The sequence below is a fragment of the Argiope bruennichi genome, chromosome 10 (genome assembly GCF_947563725.1).
Source record: "Argiope bruennichi chromosome 10, qqArgBrue1.1, whole genome shotgun sequence".
Classification (NCBI taxonomy): Eukaryota; Metazoa; Arthropoda; class Arachnida; order Araneae; family Araneidae; genus Argiope; species Argiope bruennichi.
Window position 1 is genome coordinate 111,448,057 of NC_079160.1, and position 22,564 is coordinate 111,470,620.

Below are 22,564 nucleotides of genomic sequence, written 5' to 3' on the forward strand. Positions count from 1 at the left end.
TATTCATAATTCCATTCATTGCTATCATCAGAACAACTGAATAACAACGACCCTGCCGACTATTTTTGTAAGTTTACAAGATTTTTATATTTGTATGAATTAATTTGTGATTTCAATGTATGTAATTACTTCTTCAAATTAATTGGAATTCAAAATATTGAGATAAATTTTGGATTACATGAAACAGAGAATCCAATATAAACTTTCAGCACTGACGCATGCGCAAAAATGGGGAGAGTTTTCGAATCTGAGAATGAACAAATGCACAGAAAATTCAGTTTATAAAATAACCTAGCAATCAATTAAGAATGGAAATAAATATACAAAATACGATTTTTAAAAAACTTAATAGGCAGAAAATAAACATATATATAATTATACATAATACTTATGCGATAAAAAGCAAAGAGTAAATTATTCATTATTTTTCAGAAATCTTCTTACAGAACATGAAATTAAATCTTTATATAATAACGCGATCCAATTATATAAAAACACTATCGAAAAACCACCAATACAATGAAACACTAAACATATCATTACATTCTAATTTTTAATTTTTTTATCAGCATTTTAAATTTTACATCTGAAATTTAAGGAAAAATTTACAAGAACTATTCGATACAAAATGGTTTAATACAAGATGCACAGATGAAGCAGGAAAAACTATGTTATATAAATTCCATAACTGAAACACTTCCGTACAAAGTAATACTTCTACATATTAGATTTTACGTTTCTCATAATAAATCACAGCTTCGAAACTTCAAGAAGGTACAAAATGTCACAGAAGAAAACTATACCAGTTACAGGTACATACAATAGTAAAAGGGAAGTACTTTAATTTACAATGCTTTTCAATAAAACATAAATTTTTATTTGAAAAATTTTAACGCATATACATCAAACTAATCACAATGATAAGCTGACTTCCCATAAAATAAGTAATTAAGTCATCAATATTCCTTTATGTGTTTCACAGAATAGAAGGCGATTATAAAGGTATATTTCAAATTTGCTGGACTGTTCAAAGAAAACAATCTTGTTATTCATCGGAAAATAAAAATAACAACTGGAAATTCAAATTCAAAACAGTTAAAAGAGTTCCATGAAAGACCTTCCGGAAACACGAAGGATATCGAAACTGTAGGATAACTCATATTGTTCGGACTTTTGGAAATGCTCCTATTGGACATTTATAACTTTGTTAAGTTTAATTTTTCAAACATAAATTTGTAATTTTGGATGAACAAGGTTACACTTTGCTTTGTTTTCTTCAATTGCTCTGATAAGTTGGAACATTCATTTAAGTATAAGAATTACCATGTATAATAACAATGAATATACATTATATGCCGTGTCGTACAAAATAGAATTCCTAGAAGAGGCTATTTTAACATATTTTAGTAAAATAATAAGGCTTTTTGGTCTATGTTTTTTGAAACGTTAACTTACTACAAAATCATTATTATAAGTCTTTCTCTTTAAGATGAGGTGAAATTTTCCTGTTAACAAAAGCTTTATTGAACTTCAGAGGCGTATAATTCATTCATTTTCTAGGATATGCTTCGGCAAAGGTTTCTTTAAAAAATAGAATGAGAATATCTGATATTACAGAAGTCACGTGTGTACGGTTTCTTGTATGTGTTCGTAAACACTCTTAAATTTGATAAATAAGAAATGGCTTATTTACAGATGTCACGTGCATTTGGTTTCACTTTCGCATGCGTCAGTAAATGTTTCTTTAAATCAGCAGGCCGAAGAAAATCTTTATTGCAAGTTTCACATGTATGCGGTTTCTCTTTTGTGTGCGTAAATAAATGCCTTTTCAAACTCGAATTCCGGGAAAAAGCTCTATTACAAATGCCACATGTAAACGATTTTTCTTTCGTATGTGTAAGTAAATGACTTTTGAAATTCCCCTTATCCGAAAAGGGTTTGTTACAAAAGTCACACGTATATGGTTTCTCTCCCGTGTGCAGACGCACATGTACTTTTAAATTCCCGCTTTTGGAAAAGGTTTTCTTGCAAACCTCGCATGTATATGGTTTCTCTTGTGTATCAGTCCGAAAATGTCTTTTAAAACTACCTTGATCCGAAATGGGTTGGTTACAAAATTCATGTACCTCGGGTTTCCCTCCCGAATGCGTGCGTACATGTTTTCTGAAATTTCCCTTATCCGAAAAGCGTTTGTTACAAATGTCACATGTATATGGTTTCTCTCCCGTATGTACACGCATATGTACTTTACGTTGTCGGTTGTTGGAAAAGGCTTTTCCGCAACAATCGCATGCATATGGTTTCTCTCCCGTATGCACCCGTAAATGTTTTTTGAAACTTCCGTTATCTGAAAAAGGTTTGTTACAAAATGCACATTTATACGGTTTCTCTCCCGTATGTATCCGTACATGTCTTCTCAAATTCTCCTTATCCGAGAAGGATTTGTTACAATATTCACATGTATATGGTTTCTCACCCGTATGCAGACGCATATGGTTTATTAAATGGTCTTTCTGGCTAAGGGCTTTATTGCAAATCTCACATGAAAACGGTTTAGCTGGTGTATGCGTCCATGAATGTCTTTTTAAATTGGAAATCTTAGAAAAGACTTTGTTGCAAAAGCTGCAAGTGTAGGATTTCTCATTCGTAGGCGACATTAAAATAATTTTTAAATGTGACTGTTGAAAATATGCTTTACAACAAGTAGTAGTCTCTTCAGCAGGCAGCAGTAAACGTTTCTTTAAATTCGGAAGCTGCGAAAATATCACAAACTTTGCAAGAATATGGTTTTCACATTAAGTGGTCAATGAGAAAATTGCGTTTTTAAAACACTTCTTTCTGCATGTCAGTTGCACGAGACATCTCTTTAAATTCCAGTCTGACAATAAAATTTTCACGACGAATATAATTTAAATGCCTTTGACCATATATGGCGAAAATGAAGTCTTTTTCATTAAGTGAATCAAAAAGGAAAACTCTGAATGTAATTTTTGGAAGAATGTTTTATAACAGGGGTCATGAGAATAGATTCCTCTTTTTTGTATGAGAGTAACAATACTCATACATTTGCAATTATAAGTAATAAAAATTATAGCATGAATAAAAATTTCTAAACAGATGTATTGGACAATTTATTATTTCATGATTCCCGATTCCATCGAGATATGTTGAAGTTGGAATTGTGGGTCTTTGAAAAGTGAAGCCTTTCTTAATGTTGCCACTTTTATTTCAAAAGATGGGATGAATTATCTTTTCTCATTAGGATGTCATGAGGTTCGTGGCAACACAATCTTGGAATCTAAAAAAAAATTTAAAAAATGCAGTGTTACATTTAGAGCAACTGAAAACGGCAAAACATAATAAAATCTTTGATATATATTTATTTCATTAATTAGTCATTTGCTTACATATAAAAAAAATTCTGTAGAAGCGTATCGCTATTTGGCTTGATTCAGGAATATGAACAGAAATTTTGAAAAATGAATTACACTGGAATCTCGCTTAACGGTCATAATTCGTTCTCGAATCTTATTTGCAATGCGACATACTTGTTAAAAAAAATCAAAAGAAATTTATATAAAATCCCATTGTGAGAAAAAAATATTCAAACAAATCTATAGTAACATATCTTATGATACATGTCTTTTTTTTTTTTTAATAGAAAATTGTCTATAGATACTTTTCCTTACTTACGTTTCAAAATTCCGTAAAAATGAGATATAGCACTAGCATTAAATGAATTTGTAGCGCACTCAGCTATGGCCATATTAGGATAATGCCTCTAGTATGATGTTATTAAATTTTTCATACTTTCAACATTTCCCTTATTTCACTGGAAGGTTGTTGTTCTATTGAATGTAAATTATTTCCTCCTCTCCAAACCAAATCTCTTTTGGCTTTTTGCTGCGACGACACAGAATGCACCTCCATAAGTTCTTCGATAATTTTGGATATGTTCTTTCACCATCTCATCGATGACATTGCTATTCGGCTCTAACCCCATAATCTTACCAGAAACAAAAATTTTGTCCAGCAAAGCTTCTCAGGCACATGCTCACATCTCTCGTAGTCGCGTTTTACAACACTTTCTGGTCAAAACCTATTTCATGTAGACCTAAATGTTTCCTTCAAACAAGCAATCAATAGAAACTGATACAGACCAATCTAATATACGATGTCATAGCGTCTCCTCGTAACTCAGTTTTGCGAAACATCGCTCGTTAAGCCTTACCTTTTAACATTTCCCTTTGCTCATTATGATAACTACTCGTTAAGAAACGTTAACTTATTTTAAAAAAAAATTTTGTGAGAAAAAGAAAGATGACAGTTATTAATTTCAAAAATTATGACAACGCAGTTCAAATACAAAGGAAAGCCAGATGATTAAAAATACTTCACAAATCAATAATTTGCCAACAGAACAGGAATATTTGCCATTAAACTGGAAATGTTAGAATAAAGAAAGTAAATACATCCATAAGAACAAATGGTAATGCAAGTAGTGAAGAGAAGTAATATAGAAACTATAAAATATGAGGCATTTAATAGCTTGTAAATGTTCAATATACGTACGGGAATTCTAATCTAAGAGATGGTGCACTTTCGAACAAGTAAGCAGGAAATACGATAGAAACAATATTTTTTTTTGTGACAAATATAGTTATGGATGGTAGTAATTAAATATTTTAAATATCAGAAGTTAGTGACATTTAAACCTTTGACCCTTTATTCAAAAATCTAAAGTTGCCATGCCTGGAAATGTGTGTTGCCAGATACGCATCAAGTATGAGCTAAACGCAAAGTTCTATCCAAATGTCCAAAATTCCGAAGATTGTATAAGTGCAAGAACATATGACGACACTACATTTTGCGTAAAGAATAATATACATCTACATGGTTTCCCAAAAAAGTAGAACAAAGGTTTGTATTTCCTTAATTGTTGAAATCAGAAAAATATGTTCAGTTGCAAATTGTCATCAAACAAGATAACGAAATGTACGAAAATACTTCAGCTTTCCTAGAGAGGGATAGTAAAAAGTTTTATAAATTAAATTTTTATTATTTCTGCATTACACTGACATAGTATTGATAGAGCATTTTGATTCGTTAGCTGCACTTACAGTAACAAAACGAATTGGCGAAAGCTGTTCAGATGTTGAGATTGAAGGCTCCGCTAAATGAATATTTCTCAGATGAAAAGGGAACAGATGACCATTGATGACATCATTTAAGGGTGGTAAGCATTCCTAGGAAATAAAAATGTTCCAAATAATGTGAATGGGGAAATTCGTCAAGAATTTTTTCCAAAAAAATATGTAAAAGGTGCAGTAATTTTGCACTTTTACTCGAAACTGGGGGTGATGGGGGCTGGGGGAAATAAAAATTTTTAAAATTAATTCAGTGGTTGCGAATGCCCAAAATAATGATTGATTTGCCTCAGTATTTTAAATTTACATAGCTATTACTTTTTTTATTTCAAGAATTGATTTCCTGCAAGAACTTACGCTTCAAACTTTTTACTTCCAAAGAAACAACAAATTTTCTAGAAATTGAAAATAAAATCAATTATTCGGAATTACTAACTTTTTATTCAGCATTTAAAAAAAAATTTCCCTAAACTGATGAATCTTGTAAATCAGCTTCTCCAAAGGCAGAAGATTTTAGCAATCAATTTTCATCAATCATTACATTCTACTGAATATATATAAATATAAAATGATGTCTATTAATTAAATTCTAATTAAATTATAATGCCCAAAAGTTTGATTGCTTTCCCTTATTATTTTAAATTTGTATAACTATTATTTTTTTTTATTGCAAGAATTTTTTTCCCGCAGAAGCTAACACTTCAAACATTTTACTTCCAAAAAAATAAGAAATTTTCAAGAAACTGAAGGAAAAAAATAAATTATTCAAATGTACTAATTTTCTGTTAATTCCTAAAGTGATGAATTTTGCAAATCAGCTTCTCCAAAGCCACGGCGATTTTAACATTCATTTTTCATCAGTCATTATTACACTGTACTAAAATTAATATCCTGCCTATTATTTGTTGTAGTTGGTTTTTGTGAATATTTAAAGGATCAAAATCAGATCGCTCCAAATAAGTTTATCAAATTCAGTGATTAAATGAAATGAATAACGGAAGAAGAAAAATGACTAAATAGTATTGTAGTAGCAATTAACTTTAACTAATCTCAAATATAAACATTGCATTATTTTTCTTTTCTCAGTAGAAATGGACAAAGGGCATCCTCGAATACAAAATGTCTCAGTCTTCTTACTATTTTTATAGAGCAATTAATAAGTAGTAGACGGATGAAAGGAGAATGATTGTATAGTGATACAAATAAACATCTGTATAAACAGTGCGTGTAATCAGAACAACAATCCCTTATCTATTCACAATAAAAATACATTAAATAGAATAATTTACATCAGAATATAATACATCAGAATAATTTATTTGCATCATCAATCATTAGCGAAATTTTTTTTTTATTATGTGAGAATCTGATGTTTTGGTTGGAGGTTTTTGAATTCAGAAAATGCCCGAATGTGTCGATGAGTTCCGCTCGAAGAAGCATAATGAAAATTGGAATGAACGGGAAACCGAGAGGAGAAATATCGAAAGGTTTATATATATAACATTATTTGTTGTGAAGCATAATGCAGTTTGAATACAGTGAAGATACTTTTAATTTTTGTGACGTCGTTTTATTTCATTTTGAAGAAGCAAGCATATGTACAAGCGATGAGCACACAGAGCGACACAGAAAAGGAATGAGGGAAAAAGCCCTTGGACATTTTATCCCTGGTCTTATATAACCTATAATTTTGATAGGGAAAATATTTCTTCATAGTACTAATACATTACGAGATTTCGATAGGGATTTTCGTTACATACATGGACAAGGTAGGGGAAACGGAGGGAGATTTTTAAAAAAGAATTTGCCTGATCAGCGGTATTTTATCTCTTCACGCGCAGTGTGGGAAAGTTAGATTTTAGCTGATTCAACAAAGCTTCTCTTGAATTAATTAAGTAGCGACAGTGGAATTGGATCGCGAAATAAGAGAATATTTTAGAATGAAGTTACTATGGGTTAAATTAAGATAAAATCTTGAAAATTAATTAAATTGAAATTAGAGTTAAAATATCATTACACGCATATATATATAAAGCCTACTTTTGCATTTCTGACGATCCGAGTGAAGGAATAAAGGCCTTTAATGCTTAGCACATTCTTTTACAGATGCTTAAATTTCCTTGCCCTACATCGACACATGTCAAAGAAATCCCTATCAAAATCCCATAGTAAAAAATAAAATTTCGGTCTCTAAGTCTTCTGTCGCGATGCAGACTGGCGTACTTCATCGCTTCTTCCTAGAACAAACTAGTTTTTCAAGTTCTATTTATTCTATCCTAGAAGGCAACAATTATGCCTCCCAGGATAGAATAAATAGAAGTTGAAAAGTGCTTTCTTTTCGACCATGCAACTGCTTATATATATATATATTTAATTTTTTTAGGTGGCAAAAATGTTTTCGAGCTCGAACGATTTTGCTCGATCGATTGATGGGGGGGGGGGACTATCACTTTTTTTAAAAGTTGACGATCGCGCAATACAATTCACGTGATCATTCGAAACCGGATTTTTATACATACACACACAAAATCTGGACCCCGACGAAAAGTTCTGGGAGTTGAACGAACAATTTTAAAACGGGACGGAAATAAATAAATAAAAAACATCGTTTTTCTAAATATCTACACATACATAATCTGTTAGTCTAGTTTAAAACTAGTTTTTCACAAAAAAAAAAAAAAAAAAAAAAAATTCTGGACTCGTGATGATACCACGCGACTTTTAAAAAAATGTTATCACATGATAACATGAAATTTGCGATAGCAGATTTCAATTTTTATATTTTATTTTAAGAATTTAAAGCATTTTACACTTATTTAATTATACCTTAAAATAAAATGAGACAAATGACTAAATTAAGATAATTTTTCTATTACCCTTTTCACTCGGTAAAGAAATTTGATGTACAGTTAGTCACCTAAAACAAGAACCTATTTCTTGATCCAGTATATTATATATATACATACACACAATTATTTTGAGCTTAATTTCCCGAAAAATTAATCTACATCTCCTTACCGTTCTATAGATATCTTCAGCAATCAAAAATAAATAAATATAAGCCTGAAAATGATGTTCTGTGTAGAATAATGGCTGAAGGGGAGCATCTGATTGCAAAGGGTTGAATAAAATTGAAATACATTGCCTACTGATTTTTTTCTTAAAAAAAGCATGCATTTAAGATAATCACTTTAATTTTTATTTAGAGAAGTAAATCAATCTAAAATGTATCAATATATCCAATAATAAAAATTACATTTAAATGTGCTGTAAAATTTATGAAAAAGAAATTTGTATAATACAGCTCTTAAAAAGGTTTATTCAGTAAGAATACTATAATTATTGTTATGTGTTGATAAATTACTTCAAATTGGAATTTTTAAAATTTAATTTCATTCTAAATTTTAATAATATTTGACATTATAAGCCAATTTTTCAACTAAATTCATCACTTATTTAGTAAAATATTACAATACCTATTAAATATTATAGCTATGCTGTTATATTGTACAGCTAAAGGAAGTAGTCCACAATATTTTGAACGATTTCATTTGAAATGGTCCCTTGAACATCACATAAAAGAGTATGTATAGTATTTATATTTTTTTGTTTAGGGATATTAAATGAACTAGTATTTAGGGTGGGTAGGGGCTCTCATCTTAATTTGTCAGCATTTGATTATATAAATATGAACATCTTAAAAGATTTTTGGTGGAGCTTTTAATTTTCCCATACAAGTGAGTGTTATGAAACAAGTCCGCTTTTCGTTCAACACGATTGCTATTTTGAGACAGATCCTTATTCATTCATGTCAATGACAGATGACAAGGACAATACCCGAGTTGAAATATCCTCCCCTAAATCCTCATGCTACATCACAGAGAGGATGTTTCATCACAACGAATTTTACATACACTCAGACTTATGCTCATGGCTAACTATAGAAGAAATCTGGTCTAAAATCTAGAATCGAATACAAAGCCAAGACTGCCATTTCATCACTCAAATGAAAATACATCAAAAAGGAAATTAATCAATCAACTGCTGAATTATTTTTGAAGTCCCCTCTTCTAAAAAGAAAGTATGATGCATATGGAATACAAATGGCTTCATTATAAATTTTGCAAAAAATCATAATAATGCAAATTAGATTTCACTTTTGCTATATAAAAAATTGCACATCAACCGTGCCAAAATAAAGATTTGGATTGATATGAGCACACTAAACTGTTAATATATAAAACAATTTCTCTCCATATGTTTACTACATTTTTTTTCGTTTGAAAGTTAGCCATTTATAAGTGCCATCAAAAATAAATCTTTTAACGCTACTAACATTTACTCTTTAGATCTTTTAGTTTACATATGCCTAATGAGGATACTCATTTCACATTCTATATTGCAATGTGAAATGTGATCACATTGAGCCAAAATTCATATTTCATCTAATGATCAGCATAAACCTACAACTAGAATACTTCATTTTGAAGATTTTCTGAGCCTCTCTATTATTCTGATAGATTTGAACTCCCTCCCCCTCACAATACATACAAAATGTTTTCATCATCATACAATTTTACGCTTGAAAAATAAATAAGGCTTATTCTTTTTGTATTAGTTTTTCATTACAAAAACATGGAAAGATTATCCTTAAATCAATAATTTGAATGATTCCATTGAATAAAAAATGAACTGAAATATAACTATCCAGAATTAACTACAGCAATAATTTGAAATATATGAATAATATAAAAATTTATTGAAAATAGCATTCAAGGCATATAAATAGCTATTGATGTTTTAACATTACAATGTTTTATGTACAAGACAGTTATAATAAATTCTTTCAATAATTGCAAACTTTCCTTTCTGCATGAGACTATTTTCCCCCCTTCATATATTGCTCATATAAGAGAGAAAATTAAATTTTTCAATGAAGTATTAGTTAACAAGAAACAGAAAGAAATTTAGCCGACGCTGTTTTTATAGAAAATTTTATTAAATCTTTCAAGGATAATCTTTTGAACTAAAACTGTTTGTATTGTTGGATGCCAATATTTCATTATTTTAAAATTCATGAACATGAAGGAAGTATAGTGAAAATTTTTGTTCTTCAACAGCAATTTTTGATATCTTAAAGGAAAATGGGCCTCTTTCATTCGAGAGAAACAATAAATTTAGCAAAAACAACATTTAAAAAGAATGGATTTTTTTTTTACGCAGTTAAAAATAATTACAAATGATGTTACATATTTAAACGAAAAAAATTACAAACTTTATTTAGCTGTGCAAACAGGAAAAAGTACCAGCCTTAGAAGACCAGAAGTCTAACTGGAAACAGTATTAATTAATTGCCCGAACTTCTCATAAGCTTGAACATCAGGAATTTTCCGTTTTTTTTTTGTTTTTTTTTTAATTTCTCCACGTTTTCAAATTTGGAGTTAATTAAAAAATCTTCTGACATATCTGACATGAAAACTTCTGACACATTTAATTTATAATTTTTAAAAAGAGCAAAAATATTTTTTTATTGTTTTATTTTTATTTTCTCGTATGCAAAGTAAAGAGAAGATATTATAATTGTAAAAAAATTAGAACCTAAAATTTTAATGAATCTTCATATTTTAGACTTCGAGTTCAATAAAGGCATTTTTGAAAAATATCCATCTTTACGTGACAGAGGTAATTAAAAAATGCTTTGGGTTAGATGGATGAAATTTGGCATATGGTCTTTCTACAGTGTAGATTTCTTTCGAATTCTAAGCAAATTCCGTCCCGAGGAATTCTGTCAGTATAAGAAAATACTCGAACAGGCGGACAGACAACGCACGTTTTATTCGTGTATACAAAATGAAAGAAGCTAGATAAATAAAATTCGATACACAGATTTAAAATCGATAATGTAGACATTTATCAAATTTTAAGCCAAATGCAATTTGACATTCTGTCAGTCTGTTGTTTCAGAAACATGTAAATACATTAATTTTAAAATGCAATGCCTTTAATATATCAAAATTAATATAATTTATGTAATTTAGTCACTACAATTATTATGTATTAATGTAATTTGTATTAATGTAATGTAATTTAGTCACTACAATTATGCTACAAGAAAAATTACAAGAAAGTTTTGAGGAGATCACATCAGCTCGTTGGTATTATTCATATAAAATTTGACTTGTTCTGTTAATGGTCTAAAAATAAGTTTGAATTAAAAATAATAATAATTTAAAAGGTTGAACTAACCAAAACTCAAGATCAGGTTTAAAAAAATTGAATGCATTAAATTTTTCCAGATCTAGTTGGGATAATTTTTAAAAAAAGATTCTAACAACTTAGAGCTAAGAAAAAAAATAGCACTCCCAAATTTTTCAGAGTTTCCACCCTTTTGTAATGCTAACGAGCCCACATGTTCTGCCTGCTTCACTCAGTTTTGCTTTATAAGAACAAAATCCTAATCATTCAGATACGATTACATATCATTGCATTCACTAATTTTACTTCGCTAAAATATTTTCAATTCTATTTTGATCCAAGTACTAATTTCTCCTTAATCAAATCAGTAATGAAGATTTTTTTTAATTAATTTCTTTCAATAACTTCAACACACTATGGTTTTAGAATTACTGTAATTAATTTTAAAGTATTTAACGGAAATTTGAAACACAGATTAAAATGTGTATGGAATGATGCTCTTTATGCTATTTGATCATTTTAGTCTGTATAAACATTTAAAATTTCACTAAGAAAATTGTAAAGGAAAGAAAAAAATGTATATATTATTTTGAAAGATATTTTTATATATAGCATACAATTATTCAATTTTAGAGTACAAATATAATTCCAAGATTTAGTCAATTTCTAACTTTTAGACTTTTTCAAAGCCAAAAATAATTTTTAGAATGAGATAACTCTACTTGAACTAGGTATTTCAAAAGTTCTGCACGCAAGATAGATGAAATTCGATATAGGGCATTGAAACATACTAAGTGTTGATTTCAAACATATTTTGGCGAAAATTTGTCTATGGAAAGTCTGTCCATCTGTCCACAGTAATGATAACAAGAAACAGTCTAAAATGCAGAATAACAAGAAAGCATTCTAAAATGCAGAATTAAATGAATCTAATTAAAAAATGATTCCATTTTTTCATTACAATATAGATTTCAATTTTTCGACAAAAATTGATGAATGAGTTGACAGTCTGTCAGCACATGTATTTGCATATATGAAAACAGGATTATTAAAAATTATATTGGATCTACAGCAAGCATTTCAATGTGGCATTAAAGATTGATAGCAGATTGTTGTCAAAACTATTTTTAGTTTCATTACCTTACTCTTAACCATTTGCTTTCTGCTAAATAACTCTTCAGTAACTCAAAAACCAATCAATCATACATGAAATATTCACCACATCAATCCCACATAAAACATAAAATAATGTAAATTTACTAAAAATATTTTTATTATGAATTCATTATTCCCTTAAACAAAAGGTTTTATTCATATAAAATTTATTTTAATAACACAGTTGAAAATAATTTACAGTTGATAAAGAATATAACTTACTTAATAAATGATATGGTGAATACTTCTTTCACATAAAGCTTTTAAGTGTAAAGGTTTTAGTAATGCATCAGTGAGTAACAGACCTGGAAAAAATAAAAATAAGATTTATCAAAAGTGTGGCACATTTAGCAAGAACCAGATAATGACATTATTTGTCAAATTGAACAATACTGAACTAATAAACCAGCATTAAAAGATAATTAAGGAGAAATATACAGAAGAAATATTTATACTTTTTCTCTATTTCTAAACAAAATTTTCAAGTAACTTCACTCAAACATATCTAGACTTTGTTTCAAGAAGGCCTTTGTTTCCTTCGCCTTCTTGAAAAAAAGTCTAGAAAGAAGGCAAGTTCCTTTGCCTTCTTCTACAATTTTTTCTAAAATATTCAAATTATTTATGTATTTTAATATTTATACTGCCTTAAAAGATTCTTTATATTTACAAAATGCTCTATCTAAGAAACCTACAGCCACAGCTAGTGAAGTTTGTTGCAGATGCAATTACACACATTATTTTGAATATAATTTAAGTAAATTATATTCAAATTATTTATGTATTTTAATATTTATACTGCCTTAAAAGATTCTTTATATTTACAAAATGCTCTATCTAAGAAACCTACAGCCACAGCTAGTGAAGTTATAAGTAAACAAAGAAAGTTCATTCAAAATGGAATAATAAAAAAAAGCCAAACCAATAATTAAAAGAATCCTTTACTTATTCCTTAAAACAGCAAAGTCGGCAGGATTTTTATGAAATCTTCAATAATAAAGACATTTTTCTTAGACATGATGAATACTATCATTCTTTATTTCGATTTTCCACAATGGCTTAGGATTTCAGGAACATATTGCTATTAACATAATTCATCCCTATAATTTTAGAAGCACAATTCATGTGCATATTTTTCAAAAGAATTCTCAGCACAGTGCTTATGTCTGTTCCAGATATTTCATTTTTCAATGAATTAGAACGATGTTTGACATAAAATCAAAATCATTTCTTGAATATTTGTTCAATTTACGTATTGAACTTACAATAATATTTGTTTTTCATTCTCTTATGAAAATTTTTTACTGAATCTTAAAAGATCAGATAAAGCTGGTTTGTTGCAGATGCAATTACACACATTATTTTGAATATAATTTAAGTAACAGTTTTCAAATAACAATTTAAATTAAGGAATTCTACTTTTTTAAATTTCATTAAAACATTTTGGCAGTAAATGACAACTTTTTCATAGCTCTTGTGTTAGTCCACGCTTTGACAAAGAATATAAGAAATGATTTAGTATAAATAATGTGTGCACAATTTGATTAATGAATAATTCAATTTAATATTAATAATTCATGGCTCACAAATTATAAATATGCAAAGAATCTATAGTACTTTAGTTTATTTGTGTACTAAGGAATGGACTGATTGAGTTAAACCTTCAAAACTTCACATATAATTAACTGTAATAATAGTACCTTATAAAATATCTACCAGCAATCGACATATTCATTTTTTTATTATTTCAACTAAAAGCAGCTGCATGTAATGATGTAAGCTATTAACTTAATGTACAAAACAGTAATTTTAAAGCAAATAAAAGTAATCAGGAAAATTCTTTTATTCTTTAAATATTAAAGTTTTTTACATATTTATTTAATTTATGCAAGAAAATGAACACAAACATGTTTCTTATCTTCAAATCAACAATAATTGGTGAATGTTAGTCTAATAATATTATTTGCAAAATTTTTGATCTTAGCAAGCTATCAATATACAGAAAATATTAAAATGTGGTACTTATTGATTAAGAGCGGAAGAGTCAAAACTCATTTAATGTAACACCAAATGCACCAACCTATGAGAGCACTTCCAAATAACGAGAAGAAAGCAAGCATCTGTTTGCACTGTTTATACAAAGTTTACAGGAAGAAAATTGTATTTTCACCAATGAACTGCCAATCCTTCACCATTAATAATTAATAATTATTGGCAAAGTTCCAACTTTTTGATACTATGGAATTTATAAGATATATGGAATTTATATGAACATTACTTTCTAATTATATATATTAATTTTTCCCAAAACCTCTTTTTAATAGCAAGTGTTGCTTGAAATTAAGTCTGTGAATTCAATCATCAATTTTATCAGTAAGTACAAATAGTACTACTTTTCCTGAGATCAAAACATTAATCATCTTGATAGCTGAACAAAAATTAAATAAAGATGGCAGGTCGTGCAATGTGAATACAAAATAAATTATGCAATATGAATGAAATATGTAATTTTCAAAAATTGAATTGTATAAAAAAATAGAACAGCTGAATATTTCACTAATGAACAACAGGTATAAAATAAGAATGGCTTGAATACCCATAACATTCATCTAATTTATTTAAAACATTCTGTAAGATACCCACTCCTAGCACCTGCCTGTGTATCATGTTACTCATTGAAAGAATAAACAAATTCAAGAGATTTCAATCCCACATCTTCATAGGTAAAGGTATTTACAAAGGTGTGCTGAATAAAGAAGCAGTATACACACACAATATTCGGGAGGATATAGCAGCATTATTCCTTTGGAACAGTAATTCGTAATATATACAGTATTAAATTTTAACTATGCCATATAAAGTAATAATAAAAAAGGAATATCTCAAATACAAAGCTATTTTAATTCAAATTTGAACAGAGTATCTTAAAATAATAATGATGATGATAAAAAGAAAATAAGATATATTTAGATTCTAACTTCATATTAAAATAGACATTTACCTAATTTGAGACATTTATAACATAATTAAACAATATTAAATTACGAATATAAAATGTTAACACAAAATACTTTGATTTTAGTCAAATGATCATCTTCAAATATTAATACATTGGAATACAAGTCATTATATCTACAAGTGAATTTCAATACATTGATGAAATGTTTAAAGAAACTTATATTCATAATGAAATATTTGAAAAGGCTATTGGAAAACACTATCTTTCTTAAATACAATACTTTGTGTAACAACTTAAGGACATTTAACAAATAAAGTACATTTCATAAAAGAAAAAGATCTTTGCATCATTCATTTTCAGTAACATGTTACTTTTTAAGTTTACTAGAGAAGATAAAAAATTCAAATTACCTATATTGCATTGAACTATTAATTGTTTTTGATAAATTAAAGAAACAATTAACTGTATTATTTATATAAAAATAAAGCTTTTATGAAAAAAAGTTTATTTTTTAGTAAATCATGAAAAAATAAGATGTGCCAATTGAAAGAAAGAAAGAGAAAATTAATTAATAAATGCCATATGTCTTCAAACTTTACCGATACCCTTTCTAATGCAAATTATTAACAAAAAAAAACTTTAAAATATTTCCTTTTATTTTTATTTTTGCTTTTATCTCTTAAACTGAAAAATACAATACTGTAAAAAAAAATAAACATAATTTTCATAAAGAAAAATTGTTTTTATAGCCAGATATAAATATTGTAGCATGGACAATATGCATTTTATAATTTGAAGCTGCATTTTTTTAACAAACACACATTGGTTATATTAAATATCTGCCACATATACATTTATCACATTAAGAATTAAAATGCTTAGAAAATAAAGTGGTAACTCAGATAAAATCCTTATTATTTGATCATAGATCCCCCCCTTTAGTATATCATCACAAAGGAAGAGGAAAAAATAAATAAAGATGAAATGGTAGAGTATTTAAATTTTGGAAGATATACAAAGATTACAACATCTTTTATATTAAAAAAAAAACATTTTTAAACCATTTAAAAACATAGAATAGATCTTAAAATTGAATTGCAAGTGGTTATCCTAGAAATAATTTACCTCTTTACAAAAACAGTAAAATTGGATATTTAATAGTTTTTCTCACTATTTTTATTTTAGATTTAACATGGTAAGATATAATTGTTGGTGAAGTTTTGTGAACAAGACAATACACAATGGGTCATTTTATAGTAAGAAGAAAATCATAAACACTAACAATGACAAAAAAAAAAAGAAAAAAGTAGAGCAATTTGAAATTTACACAGTTTCAAGAAGACTGAATTTGCTGCATTCCATTCCATGTATTACACGTTTGATATACCATCCCAACACATTTCCTTATTTACTGATTAGTTTTAGCTTTAAAAGTATGAACCAAATATTTACTAGCATAGAAAACCATAAAAATATTAACAACTCTAAGATCTTCTAAGACTATAAACCTGATAGATAAATGAAAACTTCTTAAGTCGGAAGAATGACTACAAGTTTTTAAAATTCAAAATGCATAAAAAAGCGGGAATGAAAAATAGTAGAACCTTCAATAAAACGGTCAAAACATGAGCACCAGGTACGAGACTGCGAATGGCATAAAAATTGTAACTCTTTTAATACAATTATTTAATTTCTTTTTACATTAGTTTGGAGAGTTTTAATAGATTTGATTGGAATTTTTTTTCGCTTAGACGTAAAAACTAGTACCCGATTCTCTTGATTTACCTAATTCGTTAGTCCAACTTTATTTCTCGATTAGTGAAAGAAATGCCGAAATCATCCGACTGCGAAGCAATTTTAATATTTCAGTATTATGAAACATACATTTTTAAAAATAAAAACGCACCTCTTATAACGAGAATTTGATTAAAGCTAACAATAGTTTTAAATTTGCATTACAACAACTCAAAATACCGTTCTTACACAGCGTTTAGTAGATGCCCATAAATCCTGGCAACATGTGTCTGCTGTTAACCGCCAAATGTGAACTTAACGCTACTACTCGTTCGAGAATGAGTATTCAAGGGTGTGAATTCGGATAAAAGCAGATCGCCAACCGCAGTTAAACATTCAGCTGGGGTGGCGCTGATGTAACCAGCTTTGCTTGCGGTTTCGTCCCAGTACTAGCGGCTAAATCGCAGCACGATTGTGGATTGGATGGGCGAATCGATTTTATTCGTAGGTAAGGTTATTGCGAAAGTTAAAATGGGTTTTTATCATACGCAATTGTGCTGCTTGTTTCTTCCGCAGCTATGTTGTTGGATAAGCGTAAAAGCCAAATCGAGAATTGAAGGTATCTGACTACAGTAAAATAGTAGATTTGGCTAAATTTAAGATATTTTTTTATTGTTTTGTTTTAAAGCCTATTTATCTGGATCTCCAAATCTATGTGTACGTTCTTTTTACGAATAATAGAACCCAAGTTATAGAATTTTTTATAGAAATACTGTATCAAAAAAATGGAACCTGATATTTTCCCTCACTCACTTTATCAAATAAACGATACACAAAATTATACATTAATTAAAATTTTTCCACCAGTTCATTTTTATCTGTATCAGAGTACTTTAGTGAAAGTTTCCAACATAATTTTAAAATAAAAATTGAATTGAAAATTAATCAGCGAATTAAATTTTATATTGCTAATAACTTGCTACGATTTAATGAAAATACATATTTCAAGTACATTACATACTGATTAAATACCGCTAATAACTTACTACGATTTAATGAAAATACATATTTCAGGTATATTACCTACTGAATAAATACCACATAAAAGTACTTGTTCAATCAGTGCATGACAATTCCATTACTGACGAAGCAGGAGTTGAAACTTTCATAGGTTTTATTTTCACACACATATGGACACGGACATTTCTAAGCTACCACACAAACACATCACAACACAAAGACGAGAGAGAGAGTGTGTACATGCCGCCGCGTCGGCGTCTCGAATACATCTGGTTACGGGAACAGAATTTTCCCTTTTTTCTACCGGAGGGAATCAAAACTCTAACAGTACTCTTCCTGTGATTTAAATATTAGATATTCTAATAATACAGATATTCTAATTGTGGATTAAACTTCTTTTGAGGTTACGAGTAATTTATGAAGACTTTTGTATTTTTTCCTTTATCTTTGAATTAATACTTTTGAATATAATTTTTAAACTATATATGTATACTGTTGATAGACTTGGATTCAAACCATTTGCAGTATATTCACTCAATCGCTTGTTTAAAATTTTATTCCATATTATAAAAAAACTGCTGTTAAGATGATATATTTTTTTAAATACTATATGGGTTTTCATACAAGAATTATATTATTGATTGATTTTTCAGATTTTAAGGAATTACTCAATACTTTCCCAATTTTAAATATATTTTGATATTAATTAGCGATGAAAGAACCAAAACTCCCCAAATGTAACACCAAAGGGCGTTACCCTGTGAGTGTAGCTTACGAGAAGCAAGCAAGCATCTGCATGTGTTGTTTAAACTAAAAAAATAAAATTGTATTATCGACAACGAATTATCACTGTTAATTCATAAGTATCACATTTTTTTGTTACTTTAATGGAATTCAAGACATAAGAAAGTTCCAGAAGAATTTCAAGCGGAAATCCTGTTGAGATTACTTGGTGACAAAGCTTCAAATGTTCTGGTCTACATTCATGAAGTAGATATGAAGGATTATGCTAAAGTGAAAACTAATTTTAAAAGAATTCGAACCAACACTTCAGGCTTGTTTGGAAAACTTCCGAAGGGCAAAGAGAAACTTGGGAGAAACTCATATATAGTTTGCATCTAGATTGACGTCTATGTAGGAATATTATTGTAAATTGTAAATGTATTAATTTTATATTGTATTTATATGGAAGCTTCCGATAATTGGAAATAAAATTATTCATCTGAAAATTCATAGATTTCATCCGCATAAATAGATATAATTATTATGCTTCTTTTAATTAAGTTTTCATTTCACATTATTAAAAATAGTAAAGGATTATTAATAAGGATTAAGCAATATTTAATTAAAAAAGTACTAAGCTGTGGACCAATTTCATTCATATTTTATTGTGTCACTCAAAAATTGCTTTGTATTTTCCACTAGAAAACAACGATTATTTTTAAAGTATTTATGGGAACACAATCATTAGTAGTTTCTAAATAAATCATATCTAAAAAGAATTCGATTATTCACATTCTTTTAATGTTAATTTTTAAAAATTTGTCTACTAATATTCATAGCTTATCCAGGAAATTCATGAACAATTAATAATTCATCCTAAAGAATCATAAAAATTCTAATTTAAAATTCTAATCTTCACTGAATAAATCATAATTTAAGCATGGCACATGGTATACTTCTATAGATATAGAAATTATCAGATTAAAATTAAACATTTATATAAGACAGAACATTTAAAACCGATAAGACTTTCAAATAAACTAAAAATTTAGTTCAAGAGGTGAAAAGTATATCATTTTCGCATTTAGGGATATAATGCATAGGTTTATTGATTCGTGTCTCAGCTCAGATTCCCAAGTAGTAATTCCCTCTAAACGAGACTTTTCATAAAAGTTTTGAATGTTTGCTCTTAGCATGAAGTGGTTGCGTTTTGTAATAATTCTACGCATAAGAGTCGCTGAAATGATATTTGTTCTTTAAGTCATCAATGTTGAATCAATTCAAAATAACATGTGATCAAAATTTTACGCTTCATATTTTTAACTCAGATTAATTCTTTTTTGTATATTGTGCTCTTATAAACAGAGGTTTCTCAAGCAAAGATACTGGAATTGTACTTGCTGAATGCTGAAAAAATTTGTAGATTCTCAAGAACGGAAGAATTTATTCTTCCTTCTGTAGAAAAAAAAAAAATGGGTCTTCCTGTCATTACATGAAACAAAACATTAATCTAGATATTGTTTGATTTGTTTAAATTGTAATATATTGGAGGACAATTAATAGAAAACAGAGATATTAACAGAAAACAGAGCATACTAAACAGAAGTTATAGATAGAAATTTTAAGCATACAAAGTAATTACAAATTTCTATTTTATGAAATTTAAATAAAGTCGTCTCTAATGAGTTGGAAGTTAGTCTTTGATAAACGAAAGAAAATAGCTGCCGTGAGAGATCAACCTATGAAATATAATGCGGCTCAAATAGAATTTATAGAGTTTGAATAAATATTGTGATGAGAGTAGCATGTTTTCCACCTATTTCCCATTATTAATACATTTTCATTCGTGTATTATGATAAAGCAAAAGGCAACCATATCCAAGTAACTTTAATTCACACCTATCTCATAATTTATCAAATAGACTTGTCTGTTATCATGCAATTTAACATCACTCTCGCTAACTCATCACAGTCAGGCTACATTAGAAAACATTTCTTCCAATGAGCAAAATATTTATTAAAAAAGCTTTTTGCTGTTTTTTTCTTCAAAATGTACGTTTTTTAAATTTTTTTTTTAATTTTTAATTTTTTTTTTTTTTTTTTTTTTTTTTACCAATTTTACTTTAAAATAAAAAAAAAAAATCCCTTAACACAATTACAGATTTTTTGCTTTCAAGCTTCGACCCGGAAAAATATACTTTCAGCTACAAATCTTCGCATGAAACTTTCAAGATATTTTCGATGAAAAGCCTTAGTATCATTCAGAATAAAAAAGAACATGTTATTTAAAAGAAACTTACTTTTCGAAATCTTTAAAAAATATTTCAGATGATTTGTCTCTCTTTTGCGTTAGCTTAATTTTAATTTCTTCTCCTCATGTATTTTTATACTCTTCAATTTTAATAAGAATTCAAATTTGTTTTTAAAGTAAAAGAATTCAGTTTCTAAAGTAAAAATTAATTGCAGAATTTATTTTTAAAAATATTTTGAATAGCAAACGTCAATATATTTTTATATTTCAATCAGTCAGTACAAAAAATTTTCTGAAATATATTCATTACCTAAATTTATTTTGTTGTTTGCTCAAGTTATTTATCAGATAAAATTTTTAATATTCGTATAATATTTATATTTCGTATAATACAAATATTCGTATATTTATATTTCGTTTTATTATTCTTTATTAAATGGTGATTTAGATGGCTAATTGAATGAAGCTGACATAATTTCTATTCCAAATAAGCATATTCCAAATAGCAAAGGTCAATATATTTTTATATTTCTATCAGTCAGTACAAAATATTATCTGAAATGTATCCATCACCTAAATTTATTTTGTTGTTTGCTTAAGTTATTTATCAGATAAAATTTTTAAAAAAGCCACTCTAAAAATGAAACATATTTAAAACATTTTGTGCTTAATGAAAACATTTTAAATATTTTCTGCTAGATTTTGTTTTTCCTATTTTACTTCTTTTTTTTTACTGTAATTCATGTAATGATATTATTTCTAAATAGAACAGGAATAAAGATTTTATTTTTAAATAAAAAATTGAATAATAATAGTATTTCACATATATTTTAGATAAGCATTTGGACTTAACATAAATACTCACTCAGCACTTGAAAATCCTGTTGTTGCTAATCTCCATGGTCTGACGTTGTCAGACCAAATCCAAAAATCCGTTGACAAGAAGAAAGTCAAAAACGAGGAAGGGAGAAGAATAAATTTCTCCCCAATGAAATCCTAGACAGTCCAGAACATGTTCAGCAGAGGCCTGATGCTGGCAGCATTTCGGGCAAAGAGGGTAAAACTTTTCACCCTGAGAAAAGAAAAGACATTTAAGGTGGCCACTGGCAAGGCGCGACAGGCAAGTGTTGGTTTTTCTATCACAAGGAAGATTTAAGGACTGCCCCGGCTTATTGGCTCTATACCAGTCATGAGTAGGGGGAACCATCCAATTCTTCTTATTTAGGAATTTCGCCTGAGAGAATAGTTCTAAGTGTGTGAGCTCAGCAGAAGAGGAAGTCGCTAGGCTGCTTCCTTTCTTTGCAAGCCTGTCTGCTATTTCGTTTTCACCAATTAAACGTCATTTGGGACTCCATATTGTACGGTGATTCTTTATCCTCCTGA

At 28.4% G+C, this 22,564-nt stretch overlaps 1 protein-coding gene across 5 annotated transcripts; it reads right to left on the reverse strand.

The window, feature by feature from the left end:
* Window positions 1-576: 576 nt before the first annotated feature.
* On the reverse strand, window positions 577-17,560 carry LOC129989365 (gastrula zinc finger protein XlCGF7.1-like). 5 transcript variants are annotated; one of them, XM_056097859.1, is made up of 4 exons: window positions 17,437-17,560; window positions 12,720-12,802; window positions 5,121-5,246; window positions 577-3,298 (listed from the first exon to the last, which is right to left on the reverse strand). In XM_056097859.1, the coding sequence occupies exon 4, from the start codon at window positions 2,655-2,657 to the stop codon at window positions 1,686-1,688; it is 972 nt and encodes a 323-aa protein (XP_055953834.1). In that variant the 5' UTR covers window positions 2,658-3,298; window positions 5,121-5,246; window positions 12,720-12,802; window positions 17,437-17,560; the 3' UTR covers window positions 577-1,685. The 5 variants fall into 5 exon arrangements, with proteins under 5 accessions (XP_055953834.1, XP_055953833.1, XP_055953832.1 ...); XM_056097858.1 differs by having other exon boundaries at window positions 17,360-17,487; XM_056097857.1 differs by lacking the exon at window positions 5,121-5,246.
* Window positions 17,561-22,564: the final 5,004 nt, after the last annotated feature.